The sequence below is a fragment of the Nannobrachium achirus genome, assembly GCF_963921795.1.
Source record: "Nannobrachium achirus genome assembly, chromosome: 2".
Classification (NCBI taxonomy): domain Eukaryota; kingdom Metazoa; phylum Chordata; class Actinopteri; order Myctophiformes; family Myctophidae; genus Nannobrachium; species Nannobrachium achirus.
The window spans coordinates 73,825,619-73,840,898 of record NC_137811.1 but is presented as its reverse complement, the minus strand read 5'-3'; the positions used below and the strand labels follow the sequence as shown (position 1 = coordinate 73,840,898).

The 15,280-nt window shown below is 42.1% G+C and overlaps 1 protein-coding gene across 1 annotated transcript in view; it reads right to left on the bottom strand.

Annotated features, from left to right (window-relative positions):
• LOC308294790 (discoidin, CUB and LCCL domain-containing protein 1) overlaps nt 1-15,280 on the bottom strand; it is a 66,700-nt gene that overhangs the window by 35,401 nt on the left and 16,019 nt on the right. Inside the window, exons 3-6 of the mRNA XM_080737649.1 lie at nt 11,353-11,490; nt 3,215-3,266; nt 1,738-1,810; nt 98-231 (exon numbers count right to left, since the gene is read on the bottom strand). Coding sequence (XP_080593775.1) covers nt 98-231; nt 1,738-1,810; nt 3,215-3,266; nt 11,353-11,490 — 397 coding nt within the window. The remainder of the gene's footprint in view (nt 1-97; nt 232-1,737; nt 1,811-3,214; nt 3,267-11,352; nt 11,491-15,280) is intronic.

Here is a 15,280-nt window from a genome sequence, read left to right as displayed (position 1 = left end):
TCTTCATTTTTGTCTAATACAATATTCAATCAATCAATGAAGACAGACAGACACACAGACGGTACATAAAGCAGCAGTGTTGCTGTACTGTACGTACATCTTGGAAAGGATCCCGTTGGCGAAGGTGGACTCGTAGCGCGTCAGGCTCCTCCCTCGGCTGACGGTGACCCGTCCTCCCATGCTGTCTGACGTGGCCCCGGCATGGACCGAGGCCTTACACACTGGAGACGTCTGCATGGGGACACAATGATGGCTGTAATTATTAACAAGACATTAAGACATGAACAATACTTAAATATGTCTTCTAAATCGGTTTTCTGAAACGTTTTTCTGAAAAACTTATGTTTCTTTATCTGTGGCGCTCAACCTTTTCATGTCAAGGACCCCTAGAATTATAGCCTAGGCATTTGGACCCCCAGCTGAAAACATTTTTTTTCCAGAGACCAAGAGAAATAAGCATTTGCGTTACAAATGTCTGCTTTAAAAATATATATTTGAATTTTCCCCATTCAAGTCAATGGGAAAAATTAATTCACTAATACGTTAATCGCCATATATGGAAATCTCTGTGTCACTCCTTGTCCCTTTTATGCCCATATATGGAGATCCCTGATGTCATCAATATTAAGCCCATATCTTGGAATGCCCATATATGGACATACTGTGTCAGTCTATGATGTCAGACATCTATGATGTCAGTCATCTATGATGTCAGACATCTATGATGTCAGACATCTATGATGTCAGTCATCGCCATATTTGGGAAGTTTCATTTTTAATTAAAGTCAATGGAGAAAATGCATTCACAAATACGTTTATATAAATGATATAACGTATCTATTAGCAAAATGCACCCCTGCGCTTCCCGATGAAGCCGGTCGATTTGACACATGGCCCAACGACGAAAGAGAACGCTTTATTCCATATGCCTACATTACAGTGTCTTGGTTTCAGAGAGCATGGTAAATATTAACTGTTGCCCCAAAGTCTGGTGTTTATATTATGTTCCATTGATTTATGCCTGACCGTGTTGTTGTTGTTGTTCTTATTTGTCAAGACGCTAGCTTAAGTGGACAAAGCCAAGTCGTCTTTTTCATTGGATGTTTGTAATGCGATCATTCAATCAACACCTTTTATTTTGAAAATCGTAGTCTACTACTGGAAATAGAAGCCGCAGCATGTTCAAAAAATGCCTTTTTGAAGCGGTGAAAGCCGCTTCCAAGGAGTGGCTTTGTCTGTCCCGTACATGTCCTGTACAAAAAGCCATAGGCTTCCAAGGAGTCCCGTGTCTGTCCTGTGCATGCAGTATTGAGGATTGGTCAAGCTTCACATGACAATTTGGCCCTCCAGACAAAATCATTCATTCATTCAGAATTCATAGAAATATGGAACTAAAGCACATAGAAAGTATAGATCTAGAACACAAAATGTATAGATCTAGAACACAGATTTCATAGCTCTAGAACACATAGAATAAAAATTCACCGCTTCACTTCGAACCGAGGTTTGATTTTTCATATCTATTCTTCTTCCTTCATTCATTCATTCATTCATTCCTTCATTCATTCATTCATTCCTTCATTCCTTCATTCATGGGCCCCTGCTCTTCTGGCCCCCCGGTGCAGCCAGATATTTACGCGTCTGGTACTTTCTTCCACCCACTGATAATGGTGATGATGATGGTGATGTAACAGTCTGGCACGGAGCCCGGCAGGACGCGGTATAAGTGGTACTTACGTCTCTGTAGCCCTGCTCAGAGTGACCCCAGATGTCACCGCTCACGTTCCTGCAGCCGGCCGGGCAGTACACACTGGAACGAGAGAGTGTTTAGGTGTTTAATTCAGTACACACTGGAACGAGAGAGTGTTTAGGTGTTTAATTCAGTACACACTGGAACGAGAGAGTATTTAGGTGTTTAATTCAGTACACACTGGAACGAGAGAGTGTTTAGGTGTTTAATTCAGTACACACTGGAACGAGAGAGTGTTTAGGTGTTTAATTCAGTACACACTGGAACGAGAGAGTATTTAGGTGTTTAATTCAGTACACACTGGAACAACAGAGTGTTTAGGTGTTTAATTCACATTGGAACAAGACAGCGTTTAGGCATTTAGAAGACACTCTTTATCCAGAGAAACTTACAGTACAAAGTGTGTGAGATCAGAGTAAGAGGAGTAAACATGAGCTCTAGTTGGTAAACAAACATTACATTACATTCACACATTCATTCATACACTGATGGCAGAAGGCACCAACCTGCTCACCGGGAGCAGATCGGTGTCTTGCTCAAGGACTCTTTGACACTAGTCTCACGTGACCAGACTGTTGCCTAAAGGGCCATTTATAGTTATACGCAATTTGCAAATGCTCCCGGCATACAGTCTGGGAAACGGAAGTTGTAACGATGAGTGCGAGATAAAGCGGATGTGACGCACCAGCTCCCTTGGTGCAGTAGCAATAACATGTCCTACTGGAAGCGTTATGTTGACTTTTTTGGGGGTGTTATTTCGTCTTTATCTGGTGTTGTTGGTGTTACTTCCATGATGTTTTCAAATGTTTTCTTAAACTATACACGAATAACAAGAATATGCTGCTCGACGGACTCTGTCTGTGCGAGTGTGTTTCTGTTATGTTTCCAATGGGACTACAGTTCATTATAATGACTCTGTCTGTGCGAGTGTGTTTCTGTTATGTTTCCAATGGGACTACAGTTCATTATAATGACTCTGTCTGTGCGAGTGTGTTTCTGTTATGATTCCAATGGGACTACAGTTCAGTGCAGCAGTGACTACTCGCCGTTCAGGAGCATTAGTTCCAGACTCTATATAGCATTCAGAGATTGTGGAATAGTTTTCTGGCTACGCGAGACTACTTTGATACTAACCCAGAGGGGAGTCGAGGATCGAACCTTCTGGTTCTCAAACCGGAAGGTTCGGCGTTTACATGGGGACTTTTAATCAGGTTCAAACAAGATTTTAAACCCAATTAAAATTCTCCATGTATAGACCTATGCCTAAATAAACCCAACCAAGCCTAACCCGGGTTAGGCTTCTAATCGGGTGCAGAGGGGTGGTACTCCTCTGCCCGATCAAACACCAGATTGGATTGATCTCACCACACTTACCGGTAATGAAAAACGTTTCATTTGAATCAGATTGGAAGAAAGGTGTGCATGTAAACGCAGCTGTGATCAACAGACTGAGGCTTCACTGACCTGAAATGCTGTGGAATAAAGTGTGATCCTCGATGCAGACAAGAGATGAGATCTGGAATAGAGAGAGAGAGAAACATATTAACACATCTGGTGCCAACCCCGAGTTTCCCGAGTGCAATTCTTTTTTCTTTTTTTTTCTTTTTTTTTCTTTTTCAAACTTTTTTTTTGGACCTCCAGAAATGTATTAGGCATGATCGCGATCATGGAATTGCATGTTTAACCCCCATACCAACCCATTCTTTCAAACATGGCAGCCATGTTTGTTTACATCTGAAGAAAACATAATGGCTGATGCCTGAACGGATTTCCAAGCGGATTTTTTTGTTTGAAAGCTGTGACCAGTGGGCACACACGTGGTGCATCATCTAGGCATGGGCGTGCACGATCCGTGCACTATAAATTACATGGAAGTCTATGGAGACCATGGCATCGCGGGACATTGAAGAGAAAAAAATCACTGCAACTTAAGTGTTAATAAACACACTGGTGTGAAGTGAGCAGTGTAGACGATGATGATGACAGACCCAGGGGGGGTCACAGGGGGTCAAATACCGATGACTACTGATGAAAACACTTGGACAGTTTACGACATCAGTATTTCATACCATGGGAAAACACGCAAAGACACGTAGTGGAGTGGTCAGCAAGCGTTAGAGCAGGGGTTTTCAAAGTGGGTGACGGCGGGGCACCCTGGGGTGCCGTGACGGCAGTCCAGGGGTGCCGCGAGATCATTTGAGAATATTTGGAATTTATTTGGCCACTTGAAGAAATATTTATTATCATCTTAAACTTGAAGTACAAAGTTATTTTCAGTCAGTTCTAACCAAAATGGCTGTTATCTCAACGTTTTCCTCGCAACATAATCACTAAAATATCGTCACTGTCGGGCAGAAACCTCGTATCTCCAAGTCCAAGTTTCAAATGTGTACGTCGTTTGGTAAAGCAAAGCCCTGCTTGATCATTCAAGACTGTCGCACAAAACTAGTGAAAACAGCCGATCTACAAGCACACAACCGCGAGGCGTTGTGTGCTGATAAATACAAAACGAACGGTGCTGGGAGTGAAAATTATAATGTAGGGGTGCCTCGGATAAAAAAATATTCATGGGGTGCCCTGAGACAAATAAGTTTGGGAACCCCAGTGCCCTGCGTTAGAGAATCAACCAAGTGGAATTGGCAAACAATTCCACTCATTTTAAGCCTAACCAAAAACATATAATTCTTTCTTGTGAGGACACAGAAATAAAATGTCCTCAAATTCTACTGTACTAGTCTAGTACAGTACGTACACACATGACACACCACACTTACGCACGCAGACAACACGCCGATGTACAGCGTTTACACTCTGTACAAGCGGTCATCGTCATCATTATCATCATCAGTGTAGATGTGACTAAGTTCTTTGTCAGCGTCTGTGCCTTGGTGTGTGTGTGTGTGTGGGGGGGGGGGGGGGGGGGGGGAGATAGACAGGGACTTGTTGTGTCATCGTGTCGTGTTTAACCCATTCAGAACGGGTACACATTTTGTGTATCATTATCTTATGCTTTAACTATTGAAAAATAGCAGATATACAAGCTCACAGCGCGGCACCGAGTGCCGCGCTGCGAGCTTGTAGATCTGCTATTTTTGAAAAATCGTGAAAATTTGAATGTTGACCCGATTCTATAAGTGTCTTTTGAATCCTTCTAAGGTTTTTTTGAAAAACCCTATGTTTCTATGTCAGCAATCTGGCCAGCCATCGTCAAAGAAAAGGTCCTTTTCACTTAACTGGAGCTCAGTTAGTCTGTTCTTGAGAGACTACTATGTCAGTGATGCTCAAACCTTTTCATGTGAAGGACCCCCAAAATGATATGTATTTGGCCACGGACCCGCATCTCAAAATATCTAGTTCCAGGGACCACCCCAGAAGCAAAATTTGAGTTACAAACGTTTGCTTTAAAAATACTCAAAGAGTTGCACACATTTTCACGACTTTTTCAAACATCAAACCTCGGTTTGAAGTGAAGTGGTGAACTTTTATTCTATGTGTTCTAGAGCTATGAAATCTGTGTTCTAGATCTATACTTTCTACTTTCTATGTGCTTTATTTCTATATTTCTATGAATTCTGAATGAATGAATGATTTTATCTGGAGGGCCAAATTGTCATGTGAAGCTTGACCAATCCTCAAGTCTGGACGCACGGGACACACAAAGCCACTCCTAGGAAGCGGCTTTCACCGCTTCAAAAATAGCAGATCTACAAGCTCGCAGCGCGGCACTCGGTGCCGCGCTGTGAGCTTGTATATCTGCTATTTTTCACTGGTTAAAGCATTCAATATTTCTAGGCCTAAATGGGTTAAAACAGAGGGCCGATTTATGTGTCTGGCCGCGGCTCTGGCCCGTGGCTCCGGACGCAGGCTCCGCTCCAGCTCCATAAACAACCTCTCTAGAAAACAGGAAGCCACCAGAACAGAACTGACCCCTGCTGAACTGAACACTCTGCACGTTTACAGGAAAAAAGGGGAGTTTAATACACAGATATTGTCGCTGTCCAAGAAGAAAACTCTTATCTCCTGAGATAGTTTGTGGAATAAGTTGCCCATGCACATCAGAGCCGCCCAGTCCATAGCTATTTTTTTAAATCCCAAACCTATTTCCTCTCCCTGGCTTTTAGAGACACCTGATTTCCCTCATTGGTGTTACATGTTTGTCTGTTTGTGCTTATTTCATTGTAGGCAATTGTTTTGTTTTTATTGCATTGTTTGCCCACTTTTTTTTTTAAACTTGTACAGCACTTTGGTTGAGTTGTCATGTTAAATGTGCTCTATAGATATATTTTGAGTTGACCTGAGATTTTAACTTTTTCTTTTTCATGAATTAACAACCTACTGTGATCATACTACAGCATAATCACACAAAAACATTAAAAGTAGCAGATCTACAAGCTTGGAACGTGCCGCAAAACGACGATCCGAATTAGCCGTGCGACGAGTGGCTGCGGTCGTGTGTTTTTTTTCTCGATCGAACTCAGTTCGATTCGTGCGTCTTGTCGCATGCGGTAAAAACTCATCGCTCGTTTTATGACTCCTTTCGGGATCCGCAGCGCCGATTCCGCACAGCATTGCACACCAAATCCAATGTGTTTTATTCATGCAGCAAACAAAAAAAACGCAACTGTCCTGTGTGTAAAGGGCTTTAGGCTTACAGTTTTCCTATTCTAAACTTGTGTAGACCCAGGGGGTTCCAATACTGATGTCATGATACCATGGAAAAACACTTTGAAAAACTCACAGACATACACGCAAAGCCACGTATTGGAGCAGCTGGCCCAGTACGCCCAAAGATTGCAGATCTGCAGTTTCTTTCCAGCTACTTTCAGCTATTTTCAATGCCGGCGTGAATCCTGATGTCCCCATAAGTATGGTAATACTAGCAGCACGTGTGTGTGTGTGTGTGTGTGTGTGTGTGTGTGTGTGTGTGTGTGTGTGTGTGTGTGCATGTGCGTGCATGTTTGTGTGCATGTGTGAGTGTTCATTGACATGCACACTGCGTCCCTGTCTGCTCTCTGGAGTGTTTGTCCAGCTCCTTGTACGCGTGCACGCACGCACGTGCGCACGCACAGTTTAGATTTGTTCTGGTTGCACTGGCGTAACTACAAGAGCCAACCCATGGTGGATTTCTCTGTGTGTGTGTGTGTGTGCGTGCATGCGTGCGTGCGTGTGTGTGATGCCAGTCCTGATCGTCGGGACACCACACACATTACTGCTGTTTGCAGAACTAAGATCCCATTAAAGTTTCTACTTGAGGAGATTACGCAAGACAAATACATTCAAATAAATACAATACAATTTGAAATGTCAATATATGAAAAGAAAATGTAACTTAAAGCGGTCATGTAACCTTTCTCATGAATAAAATGTCATTTTGTCCAATATAACTGTTGGGGTGGTTGTATTTTGTCTCTTTACTTTTCTATTTAGATCAGGGTTCCCACACATTTTTACCAATTCATTTCCAAAACTTTTCCAGAATATTGAACCCAATTTCCAGGACTATATAACAATAATTCAGCTCAATAACAGGTTGCTTACTCCTATGCTCAGTGCCCAAAGACAGGTAGTGTATGCCAGTGGTTCTCAACCTTTTCAGAACGTGGCCCCCGAAATAATCATATTTGAACTGGGGACCCCGGCACCCTGACGAGCACCAAGAGTTGAGGAATTTTGTATAACACGGTTGTATTGTGAAAATAGCCGAGCATGTAGATCGGCTATTTTCACAATTTCTGCCTCTAATATTTGACAATTTGGCCAATGTTGAATTTGTCTTTTCAGAAGTATTAACAAAATAAATAACCAAAGACACTGCATAGCTATTTTTTCCAGGACCTTCCAGGACCTTTGAGCAATTCCAAAACCTTTCCAGTACTGGAAAAATATTTTTCTAATTTCAAAATATTTCCAGGAATTTCATGACCGTGGGAACCCTGTGAGATGTTTAGATGGTGTCTCACCTAGACACAGGATCTGACACGAATGTAGGTCAAGATTCAGTTTATCCCCTGAGCAAGCAGGCCTGGCTCTATTAGCTCAATGGTAAACATGTCAGCACCTGCTCAGGAAAACTGGGTTCAAATCCCGGGCAGAGGAAAGTTCCAAAGAGCAGCTTTAAATGATCTACTATATGTAATGTGTAAATGTGTAAAGATCTCTCTCTCTGTGTGTGTGTGTGACAGGTTTTTATTACTTTGTGGGGACCACATGTCCCCACAAAGATAGTAGAATTGGAGAAATAAAACCTTGTGGGGACAAATGTAGGTCCCCACAAGTTTTTGGGTTAGGTTTAGGGGTTAGGTTAAATTAGGGGTTAGGTTAAGGGTTAGGGTTAGGGTTAGGGTTAGGGTGTGTGTGTGTGTGTGTGTGTGTGTGTGTGTGTGTGTGTGTGTGTGTGTGTGTGTGTGTGTGTGTGTGCGTGCGTGCGTGCGTGCGTGCGTGCGTGCGTGCGTGCGTGCGTGCGTGCGTGCGTGCGTGCGTGCGTGCGTGCGTGTGTGTGTGTGTGTGTGTGTGTGTGTGTGTGTGTGTGTGTGTGTGTGTGTGTGTGTGTGTGTGTGTGTGTGTGTGTGTTCGAACGTTTCTGAAAATATCGCCTTCATAAAACGATTTACGCGATAATAAAAATATCCCCAACATCCATTATCCTGGTGCGGAACATTTAAAAAAAAAAATTAAATAAAACTGCAGATCTACAAGATCACAACGCTTCACAACTCGACACATTGTGAGCTTGTAGATTGGCTATTTTTGGGCAAAGAGATTTGGTAGAGAGTGGAGAAAAAAAAGTATGTTCTTTACAGGTTGGCTTTACCAATTATAGATCGTTTAAGATTAAATTGATCCCAGTGCATGACGGACAATTTCACAATACATTTAAATCTCCACGATACGATTATTGTGAGTATTTTTTTTTATCACGATAAACAATAATAGCGATTATGGTTCCATCCCTACAGCTATGACTGTCACCAAAAATCCACATAACAGCCGATATATTTGTCAAGACAACACATCAAGTTCAGCCGTAGACGCAACTTGTCAGCAGAGGAATTAGCTAGGACTCCAGCGCGCTGTGTGTGAATGCCTCATTCCTTGCAGCTGAGCTCAGGAGTGACGTCCCAGTGACAGCCGTGGCTCTGCAGTAATGACTGTTTATGTGTCTGTGCTCTGCGTTGTGGCTGAGCTGCGCTGTGGTGTGAAAGCAAAACGTCAGGAAGAAGAAACAGCAACGGGTCTTCCTGCTCTTCTGTGACGGTGTGATCATCAACACCATCAACAACATGCAATCAGAGCATGGCAGACATGGTCCCGACACATGCTGACATCACAGCAGGACGCTTAGAGGATCAGAGTGTTGTTGTTTACAACGACACGTCTCATGGACGCTGCTAAACGACGTCTAACCTGGCTGCTATGCGTTACGTCGTCACTGTCTGGCACAAAACCTTGTATGTGCAAAACTGTTTAGGCCTTGACTAGGGGCGTAACGAGACATGTAATAGCGATACGATGCGCATCGCGTTACATGGTTGACGATATGACACATGGACGATATTAGTTCATTCATGGCGATGCGATTCGATTCAATGATTTTAAATCGGTATTGTAACTTTTTAGCAAAGAAAGATGTGTGAAACGTGTCTATTATTATGGATATAAATAGAAATACAGTTCTGTCAACGGGTTCTGTGGAAAAGTATAATGTCTTGATATAGAGTAAGAGTGTAGTGGTGGGCCATTCGGGGAAAGGGGTGGGGGGTGGGTTCGGGAGGATTGGGTTTTTTCTGTCTTTTTTTGTTATCTTTTCTGTCTTTTATCTTGTCTTTTACTTTTTTTACTGTCTTGTTCTAAAAAAAAAAGAGTGATACATTTTTGATGGTATTTGTATAATGATTGATATTTGTTAATAAACACATCTTTAAAAAAAATAAAAAATAGAAATACAGTAAACACTGTGAATCTCTAGCAAATACATGGACATTATATTACAACACATGGACAAACCTGCACCTTGACATGAACACAGAGATTACACACATTTATCGATAGACCAAGAGTAGCTATATGGAATGGAATTAGTAAAAAAAGTTATTAGACCCCTCTTAAAATTGCTAAATACAAGGCAAAATACTTACTTGTATTGACTTTGACCTCTAAGGAACAATTGCTGTATTGACTTTGAACTCTAAGGACCTTCCAGGAAGAGTGCTCAGGTGCGCCTTGCGGTGACACGCTTCCTAGTTTCTTCGTTTTTTCGCACTGATTTTTGACACTGCACTATTAGGTTGTTAGTGTTGGTAGTTTCTGAGTATTTTTGCTTTGTTTAACAATGACAGTGAGATACTTGTTTGCACTAACTAGCATTGACTGCTATGGTCTCTTTTGCAAGACACTTTATGTATATATACTTATATATTATTCGCCCCCCTCTATTGATGCACCTTCTCCTTATTGGTACTGTACTGCTCTTGTCTTTGTTTTTGTTTTTTTCCCTCTTATCTATCTTTCTTACGTCTCTGTAACTTTGTAAATAACTGTATACTGCTGTGCTACTACTGGACAACTAAATTTCCCCCTTGGGATAATAAAGGTATCTATCTCTATCTAAAGGGCCACTTCACCTCTGGTACAACCAGATCTTATTTTATGGGACACAATCAACACAATCCTGAGTTATTCTTTGTGTTCAATCTGTGTTTTGAGATATTTTAGTATTTCAGCTGTGCTAGTGATGCGTTTTGCATCATATGATGCAGCATGATGATGTAAAATGCATCATATGATGCAAAATGCATCACTAGCACAGCTGAAATACTAAAATATCTCAAAACACAGATTGAATACAAAAAATAAATCAGGATTGTGTTGATTGTGTCCCAAACAACAATAAAATAAGATCTAGTTGTCCCAGAGGTGAAGTGGCCCTTTACATTTCCATAGAATCAATTGTTGCATTGCAAAACGATTCCATACCGATTATCTGCATTGTAAAACGATATGATACAAAACGGTACGATATTTTGCATTTGCATATCGATATAGAAGATCATTGCAATTTAAAATAGATTTTTCGTTTCAGTTACTATAATCGTTACACCCCTAGCGTTGACACTAAGGCTTGCCCACCTGCCCCTGGCAGGTAGATAAAACTTTAGGGCAGGTGGAGTTGAGTTGAAACTGTACTTTTTCCTATGCAAACTTCTAATACATACTTCAATCAATCACTCAATGTTATAATAATATAGGGTGCTGTGGGGTGCTACCTGGGTGTTATAGGGTGTTGTATGGTGCTGGTCATACCTGGGTGCTGGTCGGTGCTGTAGGACAGTGTTATAGGGTGCTATAGGGTGCTATAGGGTGCTGTGGGGTGCTATAGGGTGCTGTAGGGTGCTATAGGGTCATACCTGGGTGCTGGTCGGTGCTGTAGGACAGTGTTATAGGGTGCTGTAGTGTAGGGTGCTGTGGGGTGCTATAGGGTGCTGTAGGGTGCTATAGGGTCATACCTGGGTGCTGGTCGGTGCTGTAGGACAGTGTTATAGGGTGCTGTAGTGTAGGGTGCTGTGGGGTGCTATAGGGTGCTGTAGGGTGCTATAGGGTCATACCTGGGTGCTGGTCGGTGCTGTAGGACAACAGGAATCCTCGTCCAGAGCGGTGAGGTCCTGACCTGAAGACCACCGTCACATCGTTGCTGCTTAGAGACACGTTCTTATCTGCAGAGTCCAGTCTGCCACACACTGGACCTAGGATAGGATAGGATAGGATAGGATAGGATAGGATAGGATTAGGGGTGTAAGGATACATTTAAACAGCGATACGATACGCATCACGATACATGGTTGACGATACGATAGATGTACGATATTGGTTCATTCATAGTGATGCGATACGATTCGATTCAATGATTTAAAATCGATATAGTATGGGTTCTATGGAGTCCTATGAGCAGGATGAGTGTTGGAGCAACTCAAATACCTGGAACGCGATTTTAACCACTTTAACCATTATTTTATGCTTTAACTATTGAAAAATAGCAGATATACAAGCTCACAGCGCGGCACCGAGTGCCGCGCTGCGAGCTTGTAGATCTGCTATTTTTGAAAAAACGTGAAAATGTGTGCAAGTCTTTGAATATATTTGACCCGATCTTTGACACGACTTCTAAATCCTTCCTCTAAATCAGTGGTTCTCAAACTGTTTCTTGTCAAGGACCCCCACAATTGCAGGTATTTGGCCAGGTATTTGTTCCAGGGACCCCCAGAAGCAAATATTTGAGTTACAAATATTCGCTTTTAAATAGATATATTCAAATACTTGCAAAAATAAATCTTGTTTAAAAAAAATAGCAGGTCTACAAGCACGCAGTGCGGCACTCGGTGCCGCGCTGCGAGCTTGTAGATCTGCTATTTTTCACTGGTTAAAGCATTCAATAATTCTAGGCCTAAATGGGTTAATATCCTGCAGCCACGCTGGTGAAGCAGCAATGTAAACATTCCTCACTTCACCCTGTGTGTTTACATACATGTACTGTATGTACACTGTGTACCCGCACACGCACGCGGGTGCACGCACACGCACACACACACACACACACACACACACACACACACACACACACACACACACACAATTTTGAAACGATAACTTTTTCAATTAACCCATTAACACTGTGAACGCATTATTTCGCATTATACTTGAACTATTATTTTATGCTTTAACTATTGAAGAATAGCAGATATACGAGCTCACGGCTTTTAGATCTGGTATTTTTTTTAAACCGTGAACATTCGTGCAAGTCTTTGAATATTTTGACCCAAACAATAGCAGATCTAAAGCTTGCAGCGCGGCACTCTGTGCCAATCATCCGCTGGGAAATGAATTCCATCTTACCATTTATATTCTATATTCTGATGTCATGTGAAGCATCAGGACCAAAAGCTACACTTTTACATTGGTGCAAAAGTTTACAAAACACAGGTTCTCTTTGCTGGCAAAGAAATTGTCGGGCCGAATACAGTAGTGTGTTTCCTATAGCAACCACACTAATAATGAGTATTTTGTTCAGTCATGCACATCCCTGGTAGCTTCACACTAGGGCATTCACCAAATATTTGAATATTCGAATATCAAGGTCACTATTCAACGTTGTTCACCGAAGTCGAATATTCGCTTATATTATTTTATTGTTTTCTCTTAAAAAAATCTATAGTTTATAAAGCTTGGCTAGATAGGAAGTCATAAGAATGAGTTGTCAATGCTCCTGGTGGATGAATTTGTTAATGCTCTATACCAGGGCTTCTCAAACCTTTTTAGGCCCCGACCCCCAAAATAAACATATTTGAACCGGGGATCCCCACCCTGACAAGCACTTGGAATTGTAGGTATTACATTTAATGTGACTCGGTTCCGCAGAAAAATATTGTGAAAATAGCCGATCACAGTTGCGAGGCGTTGTTCGACTCTTGCTTACTAAATATTTGACAGTTTGGCCAGTCCTGTCGAATATTCGACTATTCGAATACTTTGAGGTCGAATAATTCGAATACTAAAAATCACTATTCGTGAATGCCCTATATAGTCCATGGGCCATACGAGATGTCGGTATCGAAAAGATGGCAAAGGTTATCATGCATTTTTGAAAAGCTTTATATCTGTAGATTATAATTTGGTATGATAACCCTTTCTGAGACGCAGCTAAATTGGTGGTATCAGCCGCTAGAGTTGGTGTCCCATTAACTTTACATTACAGGAAAAAAAGCAAAAAAAGAAGTAGCATATGAGGGGTCAAACTAGGGGTTTTTCATGATTCTGAATCCATTGCAAACGTCTGTTTTGCACAAAAAACATTCCTTCGGCTAAAAAACGGCCCCACAAGACTATGGTTTTGGACTATGGTTTTATGAAAAGTGATGAGTCATCACTTTTCACACTTTTGTGGGGGCCGTTTTAGCCCAATGAATGTTTTTTTTTATGCAAAACAGATGTTTGCAATGGATTTAGAAACAAGAAAAAACCCTAGTTTGACCCCTCATATGTTACTTAAAGCAGATTATTTTTTAGCCTTTTTTTCCCTGTAACGTAAAGTTAATGGGACACCAACTCTAGCGGCTGATAACACCAATGTAGCTGTGTCTCAGAAAGGGTTATCATACCAAAATATAATCTACAGATATAGAGCTTTTCAAAAATGCACGATAACCTTTGCCACCTTTCCGATACCGACATCTCGTATGGCCCATGGACTAATACTTCACACTGCATGTCAGAGTTCCTGATGTTTAGCTATCAAATGTCTACTTATTCTACTGCTGTGTGGCACCGAGGAATGCACACTGACACACTGACACTGCAGGCACAAACACTAAATAACATAAATCATAAATCATGCAGACATGCACGCCACGGTGGGGAATCATGATGCGGATCCTGTGGAATCTTGAAATAAAAACAACATAATATAAGCAAGGAGTAACTGAATACGGCCCCTGCATGTGTGTGTGTGTGTGTGTGTGTGTGTGTGTGTGTGTGTGTGTGTGTGTGTGTGTGTCTGTCATTCCTGTGGATCTGTCACCTAATCTCTGAGTGTGTGTGTGTGTGTGTGTGTGTGTGTGTGTGTGTGTGTGTGTGTGTGTGTGTGTGTGTGTGTGTGTGTGTGCGTGCGTGCGTGCGTGCGTGCGTGCGTGCGTGCGTGCGTGCGTGCGTGCGTGCGTGCACGTGTGTGCTAAGACGTCCATGCCCTGCAGGTACGAGCCGATACACCTGGGTGGAAGACGTGCATTTGCTGTTGAAATGTGTGTCGGCCTCCTCCGTCAATGGAATGGCACGCATGTGTGTGTGTGTGTGTGTGTGTGTGCGTGCACGTGCCTGTGTGTGTGTGTGTGTGTGCGTGCGCGCGTGCGTGTATTGTAGTAACGGAGGTTGACTGTCAGCACAGAGGCGTTCAAGAGAAATTCTTTACACTTAGAACTTTGACGCGGGAAATATACCGTCGTTGTCGGGTGGAAACCATGTCTGTACAAAACCTTACTTTTTTTGTAGGGCTGGGACTTTAACTGCTTCATTTAGATGAATTAATTGCAGAAAATGTACGCGATTAAAACATTTAACGCACTTTAAACGCGCTTAGTTTTTGCGCCGTAGAATCTTTGTCTCTTGACGAGGTTCAGGCGTAGCGATCATTGCGGTGCACCAACCGACAGTCAACAAACCCCAGAGCACGCAATGGGAGAAGAAGACGATCAGACCGCTTTTCCAGTGGATGGGAAACTCGTATACCGAAATGTGTTTTAAATTAAATCAAATTGCTTCTCAGGTCAAATATTTATATGCGATTAAACATGCGATTAATTACAAAGCCTCTAATGAATTAGATTATTTTTAATCGAGTCCCAGCCTTATTTTTTTGTTATTATTTCAAAAACGAGTTAAAATACCCGATCTACAAGCACACAACACCTCGCACTGCGAGGCGTTGTGTGCTTGTAGATCTGCCGTTTTCACTAGTTTTGTGCGACACTTTTGTATGATGAAGCA